The 16,751-nt window shown below is 40.0% G+C and overlaps 1 protein-coding gene across 1 annotated transcript in view; it reads right to left on the reverse strand.

The window, feature by feature from the left end:
• Positions 1 to 16,751, reverse strand: part of KIT (KIT proto-oncogene, receptor tyrosine kinase) — a 55,800-nt gene that overhangs the window by 15,258 nt on the left and 23,791 nt on the right. Inside the window, exons 4-12 of the mRNA XM_069012167.1 lie at positions 15,171 to 15,307; positions 12,369 to 12,528; positions 9,359 to 9,548; positions 8,558 to 8,673; positions 3,202 to 3,316; positions 1,839 to 2,032; positions 638 to 744; positions 417 to 543; positions 54 to 158 (exon numbers count right to left, since the gene is read on the reverse strand). Of these exons, the coding sequence (XP_068868268.1) occupies positions 54 to 158; positions 417 to 543; positions 638 to 744; positions 1,839 to 2,032; positions 3,202 to 3,316; positions 8,558 to 8,673; positions 9,359 to 9,548; positions 12,369 to 12,528; positions 15,171 to 15,307 (1,251 nt within the window). The remainder of the gene's footprint in view (positions 1 to 53; positions 159 to 416; positions 544 to 637; positions 745 to 1,838; positions 2,033 to 3,201; positions 3,317 to 8,557; positions 8,674 to 9,358; positions 9,549 to 12,368; positions 12,529 to 15,170; positions 15,308 to 16,751) is intronic.

Genomic DNA, 16,751 nt, shown 5'->3' on the forward strand with positions numbered 1-16,751 from the left:
ACCAACCAAGAGAGAAGAGAAAAAAAATGGTATAGTGTACCACAGCAACTTACTTTTCAACATCTTTACTGCTACTGTCATAGCAGCATCAGACTTAAATAAACCATAAGCAGTGGCTTCAACAACTTTTCCAAAAGCTCCAGCGCCAAGGGTTTTACCTAATAAAGCAAACAAAATACTCTGTAACAACTCTGAGTACTTCCTCCTGTAGGGCTCAACATCTTATTATATGATATCAAGGAAGCTATTGCAGACACGCCTGCTTGCCTTTTGTCCCAAGGCAAGAATGAGCAATTATCATTATCTGCATTATTGCACAACATCTTTGTGACAAAACCCTGCTGTGTTTGACCAAAGTCTCATATGAGACCTGAAGGTTTCACCTTGCAGATGAAGTTAAATAAATCTAAACTAACCAAAACTCAAACGGTTTCTAGGAAATTCCCATTTGTGATCATAAGGAAGTTGCGTTGGATCTATGTAAACATAGTTGTTTCCATTTATTTCTTCAACAACTTTCCACTGAACTTCGTACTTGGGTTTCTGGAAAATAAAGAGACCAGCTGTGACTACTGAGGACTCTGCAAGCAGCTCACACACGCTTTTTTAACTTGGGCAAAGGGGCTTCTGATTTTACCTGCAAATATATGTATACCAGAATCATGACTATGATGCACATCAGTCCTGCAGCAACTCCAAATGCAGTTAGTAGAGGGGTGAAAAGGGTATGGGTACGGATTTGCTCTGGAAAGAAACAGAAAATTCTCCTTAAAATACTGAACAAGAAAAACTAAATTTAAAAGATGCAGGTGAGAACCTTTCCTTGGTTCTTCTTTGTAAAATACAGTTTGGAGTTTTGACTTTCCCAGATGTGCTCCAGGTGTATCAGAATGTCTTTCCTGAAAGAGCTGTGGGAGATGGAGCTGGCACAGAAACCACCCAGTTCATGCCTTCGGAGTCTCAGCTTCCTTAATTCAGGAGGTTTGGCACTAAGATCAGGTAATGCAAGGGGTTTGCATGATCTCAGACAAGTTAGGTTAAAGAAAGAAGCTTTTATCTGAAGTCCCAATTTTTTCTCTTCCCCTTTGCCCCCCACCCAAGTATGATCCCTACAGCACAGTCTTCACAAGGAGAGGTTGTGTCGAGTAGTGAAGAAATACCATTCCACTACAACCCATCTGCCCCAAATCTGGCGTATTTGTTTGTATGTTCTATCTGGATGTAACGGAAAAAAAAATAAGCAGAACATTTGGTTTTGCAAAGAAGAGCACAGCTTTACAAACACATTTCAAATCATCTATGTTCTAGTGGTTTTTTCTCCCCCACAAACCTACAAATACCACTACAAAACTCATAAGCCCTTTTGCAGCATGTTGTTGCTGTTACTTCTCTTATAGCAGCAGGACACTTAAGCTCCAGGCAAGCTGGGGACAGCATTTTTCCTGAGACATTGTAAAAACCTAAAATAAAATGCAATCATTCTTTTAAAAAAAGAAGTGATGGCCTAAATACTCAAAACAGACAATGACAGGAAAACAAAAGGGAGAGAGAGAGGGAAAGCCAGGGTAATGCTGTAGGTGGTTTTCCTCTGTGCTGCACAGACAGAAGAAACCCACATACCTACTGCACTGCAGAACAGGTGCCTTAAAAAGACAGTACCACAATAGTCACTGAAAAATTAAAGCAATACTTTGACAGGCAGAACATGCAACGTAGTACGTTATCACGTGCTCTGCCACAGTACTGTAAGCTTTCTTATGGCAAAAACACTTAAAATCCTTTTACAGGAAGAGCTAAACACATCCATGTTTTGTGGTCTCGTTCAGCCTGGACGTTACCTTTAATAGCGAAGTTGAAGAAAGCAGAGCTCCTGTCCCCATTGCTGGAGGCCTCACAGCACACGGTGCCGGTGCTCCTGAACATGCTGGCATTAATGGTGCTTTCAACCAGGATTCGCTCAAATGACGGTGCTGATGAATTTGTGTAACCAATTTTGACATCCACGGGGGATATTGTTGGTGAATCAAAACACCTGGAGAAACAATACCGACAGTTACCTGCAATGGACTGCTACCTGAAGTGCCAGACCAACAGAGAATAGAACTACACTGGTCTACAAAGGGATTTGGCTGAAGATCTTAACCTTGAAACAGCCGACTCATGGGGTCTCACGGTCTTGTATGTAGTGGGAGAAATGGATACATACACATACCCTGGCCCCACTAGAGACCATGATGTCTGCATTTGTTTTTGATTAAACATACCTACAGGTCTGTAACTTCTCTGTGGGTTTTATACCATTCAACATTCATTTTCAACTTCAGTGTCAAGCAGTTGTGGTCTATTACCCACTTCTGTAAATGTTCCCCAAGCATCCTCTTATTACTGCACTAAAAAAGTCCATGATGTACATAAAGCACCATCCAGCTTATATGCAGTCAGAAAACAGCCAGTTCTTTTCTCTCAAGATGTTGCTTCTCCTTCATATGTCACATATTTTCTGCATAAGCACACATCTAAGATTTTAAAAAAGGTACTATTTGAAACCATTAAGAAAATAACAATTATTTAGACATGAAACAAATTACACTGGTGGGAAGGAGACCCATGACTTGCTAGTACGAGGGGAAGTCAAGAAAAACCTTGAAACTTGCTTCACAAATGCTCCACTTCACAGTGAAACTACAATCTTCTTTAAAATGCCTGCTTTTAAAAACATCCAGCTTTATTTGTAACAACTCTGGACTTGTTTACTTGTCATATGTTTCATGTGAACAGAAATCTAATTACATTATGTCTGGAAAAATTACTTCATTACACAATAAAACAAATCATAACAGCCATATTCACAAGTGATTCTGTGATTGCCATTCTGTGAAATTGCATATAGAACATGTGTCATTTGGGGCCAAGCTGATACAAACCATAGTTAGCTTGCAGCAGAAAGTTTGGCTTTTACTTTTACGCAGCAGAAAGTGTTAGTTATTCCCCTTTCAAGGACAGAATGCAAAGGAGAATAACGAAACATATCCCTGCCTTCTCACAAACTACTGCAAATAAGGCAATGCCAAAAAGAATGAAAGACACGGTGCAACATTTGAATATAAATATTATCAAGTCATTTCATGTTCTTATTTTTAATTAGCAATTGGGTGCGTCGCACATAAATAACCTTTGGAGACTCTTGTTTACTTAACTCACCTCTGCTCAGTTCCTGGGCAAAAATACCAGTATATGGTAGGGGCTGGGAATCCAGCTGCTACACACTGGAGAATACCATTGCTAAGTATATCCAGAGTGAGAATCTCAGGTTTTGCTGCAATAAAGAAAAGCAACAGTCATCTATTAGGGGAACACAGGATTTGCATTGCCATTTGCTCTTCACACGAACAACCTGTGTGCCTTATCATGCATGGAATCACTCGGGTGAGCAAAACCTTTTTATGCTCAAGGATGTTTGTGTCTGAACTGGTGTCCTGCAAAAATTGAGCATCTGTGAAAATATTAGTTCTTACATTGAATACTTGGGCTGAATGCCAGAAGAATACCTTATCTCCCCCTGAGTATTTGATTTGATGAAAGATCCTAAACCAGCAAAGCTAAGACCTTGAACAACCCAAAGAAGCCTGTGCTTGGAACAAGAAAATTCCCATTCCTGCACAGCATGACTTTACCCACCTGTAAAAAGGACAGTTTCTTCACAGTTAGAAGTGTACTAAATCTGTCAAACCACATCCTTCTTACATCTGCCCTGTGTATTCAATATTACCACTGCAGCCAGGAAAGGAACTATGCTGCAAGGCAACCAGTGCAGACCTCCGCACATAGGATACATCCCTCTAAGATACCGCTACTGAAATGCCCAACTGCCTGATTCTCTGAAACACCGCACGTACAAGAAGCCAATACTTGGCTAAACGTATTAGCTTTCCAAATGAGAATTTGTGATTGCTCTGGTAGTTTAGAAAGCAATTCATCCAGCCAATGCCTTTTGCCACATCCTGAACAGGAGTTAGTCCTGCAGTTGGTTTAGGAGCCCCTGTTTCAAGTATGGCAGGAAACCAGTGCAGTCAGGTGGACTTCAGAGTTGTGAGTCCAATGCCAGAAGCTTCAGCCAAGAGCACCACTAACACAGCAAGGGGTTTTTCCTGGTGAAATTGGAATTAGTGACCTTCCTTCCTTCCCTTAACAACCTTAGCTTCCTTGCAAGATCACCTAAACAGAAGTTAGTGAAAGGAACTATAAAAGACTACATTGCAATGATGCTGCTCACCCGACAGATACAAGTGAAGAGCCCATTATCAGTTAATACAGCTTTACAGAAATGTAAGATGAACTTCTAATTCTAGAAAGTGGTGAAGCTGTATAGACTGCAGCGGGAAAACATAGATTTATTTCAGATAAAACCCATGTACAAAGACTGCACAGTGTTAGTTTTTAATGAATAGAGTATTCTACTCACTGATTAAATTAGAGGCAATAAAGCAGACATATATTCTCAATCACATACCACCTCCTCGTGACTCACGTTACAGGAACTGAATGTTCTTTCATTTCTAAATCCGCATGTTGTGTTTTATGCAAAATACCAAGAACCAAACATTGTTGCAAAATGTTGAGACTGATTTTCAGCATTACTCATTCGGTGAGGAACTCTCTGAGAGCACACAGCATCTCAACCCAGCCTCAATGCTCACAGAATACATGTAATTCGCATTTCTGAAATTCCAATCAAAATGGCTGGATTGTGAAATTATAATTAGCTAAACTACAACCCATGTGCTATTTGTTTAGGTTTATGCTACGTTTTAGGCAACATTACAGTACAATGTAAGTCAAGAAATGAGAGAACTGAGAAGTCAAATATAGGAGGCATATGCACATTAAGCCCTGGAAAAAATACTGTGCCAGAGTTGGTCTGCATGTAACGTCTGAAGCTGAGTGAGGGAAATGAAAATGTCCACAATTAGTCACGCTCTTTCCAGTGTAAAAACCTAGTGCAATAAAAGCCTGTCTGCATGGCCACGAGCCCACATGGACTCATCCTGCGATGGTGGAAGGAGATGACAGGCTGTCCAGCCCAGGAAGTGTGGTCCAGCCTTGGTGCCAAGGGAAGCTGAGCAGTAGCAGCCTCTGAGAAGTGCTGACCTAAGAGCAGCTCTACCTGTCATGTGCCTGGTGAAACACTTTGATGTAGCAACTAGAGTGACCAGAATCTCCCCACCAGCACGGAGGGCTGCCAAGCCTCCCTGGCTCAGAGATATTAAGGGACGCATTTCACTTGAGGCAGCAAAGAAGGCCCCCGTGTCAGTACCCAAGGGGACTGAGATGGCTGCTCCTGCCATTCCCACTGGCTGCTCCTTTGGCAGCTCAGGCATGCACGCGTCTCAGCACCTGCACCCCTTTCTGGCAGCCAGAGCACCTTCCTCAACCACCAGTGCAGGTGCTCCAGGGGATGCTGGAGTGAAGATGAACTGCCTTTCACAAACAGGTGCCGAGCTGTCTCGCGCATCTTCTTTTTAAAAGGGATTTTACTGTGCTAGATTTTATGACTTTTGCTGCCTAATTACCCCTCCGGCTATCAGGCAGACTCCTAATGACCAGACGCTGCTTACTGTTCTGACTTTAATCCCCTAAATATTAAACATTTCATTACATTGTTCAGCATATATACATTCTGCCTTCTGTAATCAGGCATTAAATGTCTTAAACTTCTAATTTCACTAAGTTTATTAATTGCTTTTCAGCTTTTATTTATGTCAATTCTGGGTGTACCAAAGATGACTTGTAAGAGGTCACTCCTACTTTAATTCAATGTTCTGTATAATGAAATTCTGAGTTTAATTGCTTTCTATTGCAGTTTCCCTTTCTTCATTGTTAACGAAGTAAATGTGTAAAAAGTAACACTTAATAGGTATTGTCAGTCATCCCAGAAAAAGAGAGAGTTTTTTTCCCGCTGAAGCTACATTTTCTGGATTGGAACAAATCTTTTTACAATATCGTGGTGACTCCTTATTGTTCACTGCATAGTCCAATGACAGGAAAACAGCTGAGCTTGGCTTCATGTGATCTATAATACCATGACTAGTTTTCTCTTTGCAGCAGGAGCCCCAACCACATAGATAATATTTTGTTGACTGAAATTAAGCTGAGATATTATTTTGCACTAAATTCAGGTAGTAGTTGGAAGATTCCTCTGCTAATTGCTACATACACCATACCTTGCCACTCTGGAGATTTCTACAGTTTCTTAATTGTAACTGAGTACAGTACGCTGCTTGTCAAGCTGTAATTTTCTTTTTGGCTCCTAATTTTAGTGCTCCTTCTCTCCATACATTTATTATGAATTACTACACTATTTTAAAAGCAATACAGTATTGTTTCAGATTAGCATATGCAATTGCTAAATATGTTCAAATCCAAGGCAAGTATTTCTACACTGGGTTTTTCATGTCTTTCAGCAAATGCTTCAGCGTCGTATTTGTTTATGTGAAGACATTCTCCTGATTATGAATCCTGTTTTACCTGTTTGGTTACTTTCTGCTGATTACATGCCCAAGCCAGACATGTAAACATCACAAGCTACATCTAAGCAATTTATGCAAAATCCCTGACAACAATGTCAGGTCAGGATGCACCATTAAATCAGGATCTGACCCACCCACACGACTCACCTTTGGCAGTCACTCTGCTATGTCAAATAATATGGTATGTTGTCATGCAGTTTGTGTTTCATAGCTAAATAATGAGCATTTTGCAAGCCAGTGAAAACAGGTTATTTTTGTCTAAAACAACCCCTAGAAAGGCCAATCTATTAGTTTCTTTTTTTCAAAATGAAAAAATGTTTGCAGGAGCTTAGTCAAAATGCCAAAAGAAACTTTCTGAGTCAAGTGCCTCAAATCCAACTGCTTCAGCAATGGCTGCAATCCACCCAGGGCCACAGTGCATGACAACATGGGCTCCATGAGACTGTTGAAGTGTCCTCACAGCATCCCAAGATTGATCTTGCTACTCACAAGACCAGTCAGTAGTTGAAGAAAGAAGGAAACAGACTTGAATGCTGCTGGTTGTAGGGACAAGCCATTCAGAAGAACAAAAGTGTCTATGCTCCCTCTTGCCTTGCCCATTCTGCTTCTCTATTGTCTTCCTGGTCTGGTTTCCTAACCACAATCCACAGGGATTTTCAGCTTTTATTAAGCAGCGCATGCCTCAGAAGCAGCAACATGGCAATCTGCATTGAGAACTACCACCTGATGATGCCAAAACTGTGAGACAGTATTTTTTTAGTTCTTGTGCACAGACTATAGGCAACCTGCAATTTCTCCCATTCCTTCAGAGAAATTACATTTCCGGCTCAACAGTTTGCTCCACTAATCTTTTAAATACTAGAATTATCCCTCATGACTGTGACCCACATTCATTCACTGAGACAAAGGACTTCTAAGATCACTAGTGCCCTTATCTCAGAAATCAGAGCTAGGAAACATAGAAGGCACAATACAAATGTCAACATTCATGGATGAAGGAAGAAATACCATGTTCTGAAAGGAACCCAAGTGACATTTCTAGATCCAAACTATGTCATTGCTAATAGAGATGCTGCAAATGTTGATCTTCAATGATAAATGTGAAGAATTCAGAAATTAATAACTAGGACTTGATGCATTTGTGGAAATCTTGACAGTCCTTCACACAAAACTGTGCCTGAAGAAGGACACTGCTAAAGCATAGCAGCAACACAAAACCACATTTGCAGTGCATTCACTTACTTTCAATACAGTTCCTCCTGCTGGGCTCAAAGTCCCCTCTTGGTTTAATTTTCCTTAAGCTTGGCCTTTAGCAGCAGCCAATATTTGTCTGCTGAGAGCATGAAATGCTCTAAGAGGACAGCTCCACTAAGGACAGGGTTTTCGGAAGGTTTCATTGAATTAATTTTGAAGTTTGGCTTTTTTCTTGAGGAATGCTATTTGGAACTGAAGCCAATGCTCTTCCGTAACAAGCGTGTCCCAAAGATGACAACACACACATTTGTAAAGCTATGCAGATTTCTCTAAAACAATGGTGATTTATATTATTATACAGAAGTATTTAGATGCCAAAAGGCATCTAAATGTGAATAATTCTCCTGACAAGCTTTCAAACTCTGCATCCAACTCAAACAAATTAAGGACAAAAGCTTAACTTAGTTGCCAAAAATGCAAATTATAAACCCTGTGTATCCTGCTCCACCTGGAATTATAAAAAGTTTATGATACATACTTATTTTTGAGATCATGTTTCCACGTGCTACAGGTTTTTTTTCTGTACAAACAACCTAGCTGCTCTCTGGTAATCTCTGGAATACATTTGCTAGAATGTAAGGTCATGCTGGATAGTAGGTGGATTTGTGTGAGTACTCTGCACTTTTATATCTTGACATTTAGTTTTCCAGCATGTGCTTCACTTCAGAGAGCCTCTCATATGCTGAACCACACTGTGACATCTTGTGCATACATTATGTTGTATAAAATACAATGACTGTGATAATGAAATATTTCAGACTGTTCACTTTACTTACTTTTCACATAGACATTAAATGTTACAGAGGAGCTGGCATCAGAGTTGGACACAAAAAATGTGTAAATGCCTCCTTCTGTTCCTTTTAATCGTGTAAGGTGAAGTTCACTTGTGTAACTGTAAAGGAAAAATTTAAGCATTACTAAGACACACAACTTGCTCTGAACAGGCAATTGCTGCACGGAAAATAAGAAGGGCATTTTCTGCACACATCGTCCATGCAAACACTCTTATCTTACATTATGGCTGCGACTGCAATTCCAACATCCAGCAGTTTTGCCACTTCTAACACCCAGATGTGTGTCTGGGTAGCAGCTCAGCATCAGGCTCAAACTGCATGCATGCATCACCACCTGCCCCGCTTCTCACTGAGGAGGGGACCCAGATTCACAACCTAGGCCACATGTTCTAGGTGCTTCACTGGATTTTGGGAAGACAAGGGATTAGGAGAGAACAGTGCCCAGCAGAAATAAAAGCATAAGCTTTTATCCAGAGCACTTGGGGTCTGCTGTGGCAGTGGAGGGAGTTTCTGCACACAAACGACCTTAATTCTAATTTTTGCTCTTGGACAGCAATGTAGGTGAGTCCTGAGTATACAGCATGCTGGTCCTCAGATGGTGTGGTTAGCGTGACGCTATTCCAAATCTAGGTTGGCAGACTTTACACCAGTTACTGTGGCAAGCCACACATTCTACATCTTTTATAGTCACAATTTTCTCACCATCCCCACTTTCCTCTTTCCAGAGCAGACCCTAGTCTGCTGTTCCAAAGTGAAATCGATATTTACAGCCATGCATATTACCTGTTATTGCCCACAGTCTTGAACTTGACATCATGGTCTGAAGAATTCTGTAATGTTTCGTTCATGTACATCCAGACTTCTTCCTTCGGTTTTGGATATGCCTCATATTCAACTGTTAAGTTTCCATTTTGTCCTGCATTTATATCTATTGTGGTATTCATTGTTGCAAACAAACGGACAAATCCTTTAGCTGATGGTCATATGAGGAGAAGAAAAACAATTTCAGGGCCATCTAGAAAATTGTGAGTACTCTAACCACACTTAGACGACTTCAAGATCAGTGATCAAACATACAACTGTGAAACAGGAAATCTTATCTGCAAAGCAGAACTCAGACCCTCACCTGCCAAAACCAAGGCTACTAGCTACATATATCATGAGGCACAGGACTTAAAGCAGCCTTGAGTGCCTTACCATAAATAATTCCACCTTGTGGTGACAAATACTCTCTATATACTTTTAGAAAAATGCAAGCATGTATTTGATTCTACTCAAGTATTTCTATTTTTCCAAAAATTTGACTTGCTAACTGTCTGGTATGAAAAAAACATTACGAAAAAAGCAAGCTAAAATCATTTATTACAGTATACTAGAGTATTAAAGGTTTCTTTGTCAAGTGTAATTAAGAACAACATTACAAATGAAGCTATTAAAAGCTGTAATTAGAAAAAAATGTCCACAGGCCTAGATACCAATCATCTTAAACTAAGGCATTTCTGTACATCTGCTGCTGGGTCTTAATCTTTCATTTGGCAGATACTATTTATCACTGCACAGTTCCATTCCAAAATATCATGTCTAACAACATCTTTGCTGTAGTGGTTTTAATTTCATTAATAAACCCATCAGATTGAGGATTCACTTTAAAAAGACAATTTTTTTCAGTCCTATTACAGAAATTCATAAGGGAATTATCAGTTTGACAGGCAGATTGCAATTACTAGGAAACACATTTACTGAGAGCTTGAATTTAGATCTGAAGTCAATCTCAGATCCCTGCTTTTTCCCACTTTCTAGTAATCAAACTGCCGTGGCCAGCTGGGCACCCGAGCTTGGGAAAACCAGAGCCAGTGGGGCTTGGTGAAAGCATATGGATCTGCCAGAGCACTTGACAGATGCTTTGAAGAAGAAAGGATGAAGTAAATTCACAGCAGGCAGGTACGCTCTGAAATGGTCTCCATCATCAGAAAAGAGAAAAATATTTCAAATCTGAAAACGGAAGGTTTGTAGTGCTTTTTTCAGTTGTCTGTATAAACACAGGATTCCCTATGCAAGCTATATTCAAAATCAGACCCAACAGCCTTCAAATAAAATTTTATTATGATGCTATCGGTCCCTGTAATGCAGTTCTAGTACCTTCTACAATTAGATAAATTAACTGCTAGAAAATGTAACCAGGAATTTACAAAAAATACACATTATTTCTTGTAAAACCTTTGGCTAATGTTAAAGCCATAGTGATGTAGTATCTGATGCAATTCCAGATCTCCCTCTATGCACACAACATACAACACTTCCCAGGACCCTGGGAGCTGGCACACTTCAGGTGAAGATAGTCAGTTTGACAATAAATGGTGAAAGGTATCCAAAAGTTGGAGCTTATTTTAAGTCAGCCTTGAGAGGGTAGAGAGAGAAAACTATCTCAGAAAGGAAAGATTCCACTTTTTCTCTGGCATTTTTTATTAAACACAAACCTTGCATTTTACTAAATAAAAATTTTATTTCCTACTTTTTATAGTGCCATGCTTTATTTTAAACCCCAGACTTTCCAAAGTCAATCCTTTTTAAAGCTACATTTGCATATGTAGTAGTACTAAGAATTTCTGTAGTTAAGAACTTCCCTCCTCTTATAATAAAAGCTTTCACACTGATCCCCTTGGGGAGAAGATTTTCTTTCATACTTCACACTGTTTCACTCTTTTACATATGAATGTAGTCTCTCCTGTAAAAAAAATGAGGAAAATATCCCTGTCATTGTGAACCCTACCCACTCGACCAGCACAGCAAGGTTAAGGGCAGTCAAACCTCTGCCTGTTTGCTGAAGATCTGACCCACACAGGTCAGACACTTCTGTTTTCTTTACGCTACCAGGGAGAGCAAAACAAGCAGCGTTGCCGGAGTGCGTCTGTGCAGCAGAAAAACAGATTAGAAAAGCAAAAAAAGAAGCCAAGGCTACACTTCCCTCAGTTACTAAACCCTTGAATGGTATGGTACTGGAACAGTTGTAGCAACTACACAGACCAGAATGATCTTATTAACTATACCAACATGTTCTTAATTGTACTCAATTTATCAAATGATCAGGTTTCAGCAGCTTTAAAATTCAAAAGGCACTGTGTGTCATCCAAGTTAATATATAGCAGACTCTAAACACATCTGTTATTAAACAAGAGGAGGAAGGGAGTTTGCTCACTGTTTAGGGACATGATCCAAAACATGTAGAAGTGATGGATAGTGCGTTTAACAAGGGGGTGACCTCCGGAACAATTTCATGCTGTCTATGTGCACCATGACGTTGCTCACAGCATTATTTTAAATAGAGGTATAAATATAGCTTCTATGTAAAAAACATTGACACGCTGTCAGTGAAATTCCCCATGCTTGGAAGGCAGGTACTGAAGATGTGCTTTGCGCTTGTGCTGCCAAATTAATTAAGCATAGGGACAGGACCAGGCAAAGGTAAATTAGCTGCTTTGTTAAAACCGGTTTAAATTTTAGATTGAATTAGGAAGGATGATCGACACCAGAGGGACAGAAACACTGTTGGGTGGTTGTTCTAGTATCACTTTCCAATAACGAGCAAAGGGTTATAGAAATTAAGGCAGCCATACGCACCATAACTTCCTGAACCATCCCATATGGTACCAGTCAGCAATAACCTTTACAGAAAAGCAACTTTACTCACTGAGGTTTGAGGAAAAAGAGAGAGAACAAAGAGAAGACTCCCCAGTGTTCTCACTTTTCATCTCCTGCTCTTAGAAATGTTAAGATTTCCACAAGAAGCATTTACCTAGAGCTTTCAAGGTTACTGTGGCATTGGTTTTTCCGAAAGGGTTTTCTGCTTGGCATGTGAATTCTCCAGAATCATTAACTCCCACTGAACGGATGTTCAATGTTAATTTCCTTTCATATCCATAATCACCCAAATTTCTGCTTTTGCTTGTAACAATCTGTCGGTAAAAAACAATTAACATCTAAAACACTGTGTATGCATCATCTTTCCTAGATAAATTAAAAATAGGAGTAATTATAACTTTGCTATATTAATATTCATAACTTTAAACCGGAATAATAAGCCAGCATGACAAACCTGTCACTAGAATCTCTCCATACAAAACAAGTGTGTGATCAGCTGCCTTTGGGAGATAATGTCCTCTCCTAAGTCTTATCCCCTCCCCTTCTTTTTTTTTTTTTCCCCACAAGCTCCCTTCTAAGGCAAAATGTGGGGGGACATGGGGTGAGGCTGGGGTGAATTTGGGGCTGTGCTCACCTGCCCCAAGAGTTCCAAATGGAGGAGACCAGCCCAAGCCAAAGAACTAGAGCTGTAGCTTCTTCACATGTTCCCATTACCTGATGACAAGTCTGTTGCACCCAAGGTCAGACCCAGCTCATTCTGCCTACATTTCCAATACTGAGAAGGTGAAAAACCAACTGAAGCTTTTATTTGCACAAACAGCACTTCTAACTGTAGGGCTTGATGCAAAATGACCACTGGGTCCTGACTTTCCTAATGCTCAGAAGCTGTAGCCCTTGTATGAAGTCATTGCAACTCAGAAGTGTGGTTCACCACTCAAGCGGTGCCTGAAGTTCAGCAGACTCTCTAATGGTTGCAATGCTTCTCAGAGAATGACAAGAGACAATTTAAGGTCCTGGGGCTTCATTTTCACTGTGTTGCTCTATGTCCCAAGGCCACAGCATCTCCTGATTGCAGGCATGCTGCACAGAGCCCTACCGGCAGCAGACTATACACAGCATCCTTCCTCTGGTACCCACTCTGATTCTTGGTCCATAGAACTCTAAATTTATTAATCTTAAAAGCAACTGGAAATTTCATTCTCTTAAATATGTCATGATTCTATACATATGCGTAGAAAAAATAAATGCTTTGAGATATTGACTTTATTCTCTGTGAGAATGTTCGGTATGGTTGGGAAGACTGATAAAATTTACACTGATTAATCCAGACCTGGACTTGTTATGATTTTCTAATCGAATTACTGCAATTCTTGGGTGTTCCAAGAGCTTCTAGATAAATTAAAGCTTCTCAACGCCAATTTTGATTTCTCCTGAGTTATAATAATCACAAGAGAAGTGTATTTAGTATGGATGTGCTTGTTAGTAGCCAGTCTCCTAATTTTCCAAAGCGGTGGTAACTTCAGTCATACATGGAAAAAACATTTCAGTTTTTTTCCTCTCATCTATTCAGGACAAAATGTAATTCCAAATCTACTTAAATATGAAATTTATGTATTCTCCTTCAACACAAAATTCAATTTGATAGTATTTCAAAGACAGCAACTCCTACTATTTTCTAGAAAGGACAGAAAAGTCAAACTTATTGGGAAGATACTTTCCTTGTGGCTTTTACAAATTAAATAAAAAATTATAAAGCACAAAAAATGAAGGGAATTTCATCAATCTGTTACACAGGAAAGGGAGGGGAATGAGAGAAGAAATTAAATTCTCAGATAAAGGTCCTGGCACAGGAACAAAAGCAGATCTGCATGTCCCAAGCCACCTTTGTGTCACTTAGACCTTCTCAACATTCAGAGCTGCAGGGTGGGATTTCTGGAGCAGTGAGCACTTAGCAAGAACAGCTTTACCAGAGCTGGTGGATTAGCTAAGCATGGCATGCCCAGCCCCAGGGAAAAGACTCCTGTTCGTTATGTGCCCAAGGAGATGTAATTTATCCAAATATCACAGGAAGCTTTTCTTCCATATACATGGGCTGAGAATTACATATTCTGGTCACTATCATTAGCAGTAAAAGATCAGTCAATTAGCATGGGAGTGTATATTGTAGGAGTTACTAAAAGGTCTTCACAAGGGCTTTTAATTAATTTAAATTTCAGGGTATACCCAGAAGATCAAGAAGCATTCTCAAAAACAACCCAATGTCTATTGCTCATTTCAAAGACAGAGCTGGCAGCACACAGGCTTACCAGGAAAGGGAATCTTTCTGCCCCTCTTCTGCAGAATAGTTGCAGTATCAAACTCTCCTGGAGCACTGAGCCTCTCAATAATTTAATCTGGTGATGCAGTCAATAACTTCATCTATCACTGGCAGACAGAAGCCAGTTCACTGGTTCATTTTTAAGAGCTTTTCCAGTTAGTGAGGCACACCATGTAATTTAAATGAATTAATCATTCCTGCGAATGCTTACTACTATTCCTGTCACACACAACCCCATGCTAATTAGCAGGTATTTACTGTTAATGATAACAACTAGAATATGTAATTTGCAGTCCATGTGTTGATATTTGCAGCTCCCATTGATTGCAATGTGATGTGTAGGCACTCCACGCTTCCGTATTTAGGAAACCCAACAGAGGTCACCTAAACTTCACATTGAAGAGCCTAACTTTAATTTCTTTTTGAGAAGAGAAGCCCATGCAGATGCTTTTCCTCCCAGCCATCCTCATGGGCATAGGACAGTTGTTGCCTTCTCACCAGTCTGTGGGATACTGAATCTTTGTAAATGCAACAAATCAAAATCAACACAGCATCAGGTACCCAAGACAAGCATGTGAATGTCTACAGAGAGTCTGTGTACTGTGCTGAGGCACACATGATACAATTAAAGGAACTTACCCCACTTTTGTGAGAAATCCAACTAGCTTGTACACTACTATCCACATCTGTGATTATGCATGTAACTTCAAATTCTTCCCCTTCTTTGAGAAGCTCATAGCTTTTTGATAAGGTGATGACAGGAAGAGTTTTGTGAACTGGAAAACAATTTAGAAGTTTATTACTTTTCATTAGTCTCAGCTCTTCCGAGGGGGATAAAAATCAACAGTCATTAATTAAGTTTCCAATAAAATCAAGATTCTGATATGTATTAAATTTTTTTAAATGTATTACACAGTTGTTCCTTTACAATAAGCACATTTCTGCCTCAACCTCGCATCAAATTACACTTAAGAATTAGATAATACTTGTTAGAGCATAGCAACTTGTATGAACAAACTTGAATGATGCTGAACCATCAATGAGACAATTCGTTTCATGACAGTGATTAAAAAGCAGCACTCTGGAACTGAAAACATGGTAAGTATCAGTCACTGAAGAGCAGCAGCCCAGCACTAACCGCAAATTTTAATTACAAAACGTTACAGCCAAGAGAAAGTACTGTGTGACAAGTCCCTGAAAAGCTCCTGATGGACAGCCTAGGAAGGACAGATACAGTTCAAGGACTTCTGCACACCTGTGCCTGAAGCACCTCAACCTCTGCTCACAGTGATGGCTCACAATTTGCCACCTAAGAATCAGGTGGTGACATGCAGACTTGGGGTAGCTGTACCCTGTTCTGCTTCAGGATGTCTTTCATCAACAGTCAGGTGTATCTGAGGACTATGTGTCTCCTGCCTCTGCAAAGCTCTTTAGCTCTCCCTCTGTTCTGTTCATGGCTTGTTTTTCCATTTTCTTCATCCTTTCTTCAATTTTTCCCATTTTATTATACTCCAGTTAATTTCCCACTAGAGCTTTTACACAGGAAGACAAACTGTAAATGCACCATATATCAGAAAAGGTCTTCAGACTCTCTTTCTACCTCTGACACAACTTTTCTAGTTGTCTTAGGTAAATTGTACAAAACTTAGGAAAACACCATGCTTGTCAGGCATTCGTACTTTAACAATAATGTTTTCCTCATGTTGCTGTAAGAAGCTACAGAAGAGAACAAAGAAACATGTTTGCTCTCTTCAGATATAAAGGCTCACACAAAAATCCCCCTCAGCATTCAGCATACCCAAGAGACAGGAGGATGCCAGTGCAGAAGGCATACTGTGTTCTCATCTGCCAGAAACATTTCTGGACATCCAAAAAAAAGCCCGAAGTCCATAAAGCTCCTCATTGTTTTGAGAAGGGCTGTACATAAACACTCCCTGTGCTGTCATAGCTGATGTGTGTCTGAGTATTCCTGCACAGCTCCCTGTTTCATGGATGCCTCTTCAGTCTTTCTGCACCAGAAGCTCACACCTGAGGGTCTGAGTGGCATGGTTATAACTACAAAAATATTACCCACCAAAGCATCTCCAACATGTTTAAATGTTGAGCCAAGGAGAAAGTGGGAGTTTTACCTGGTGAACTCAATAAGGACTGAACACTATAGCACAGCAATTACAATACTGAGTGACAATGCTGCTGATGGATTTCAGCAGATGCTTCTAC

The sequence above is a fragment of the Aphelocoma coerulescens genome, chromosome 4 (assembly GCF_041296385.1).
Source record: "Aphelocoma coerulescens isolate FSJ_1873_10779 chromosome 4, UR_Acoe_1.0, whole genome shotgun sequence".
Taxonomy (NCBI): domain Eukaryota; kingdom Metazoa; phylum Chordata; class Aves; order Passeriformes; family Corvidae; genus Aphelocoma; species Aphelocoma coerulescens.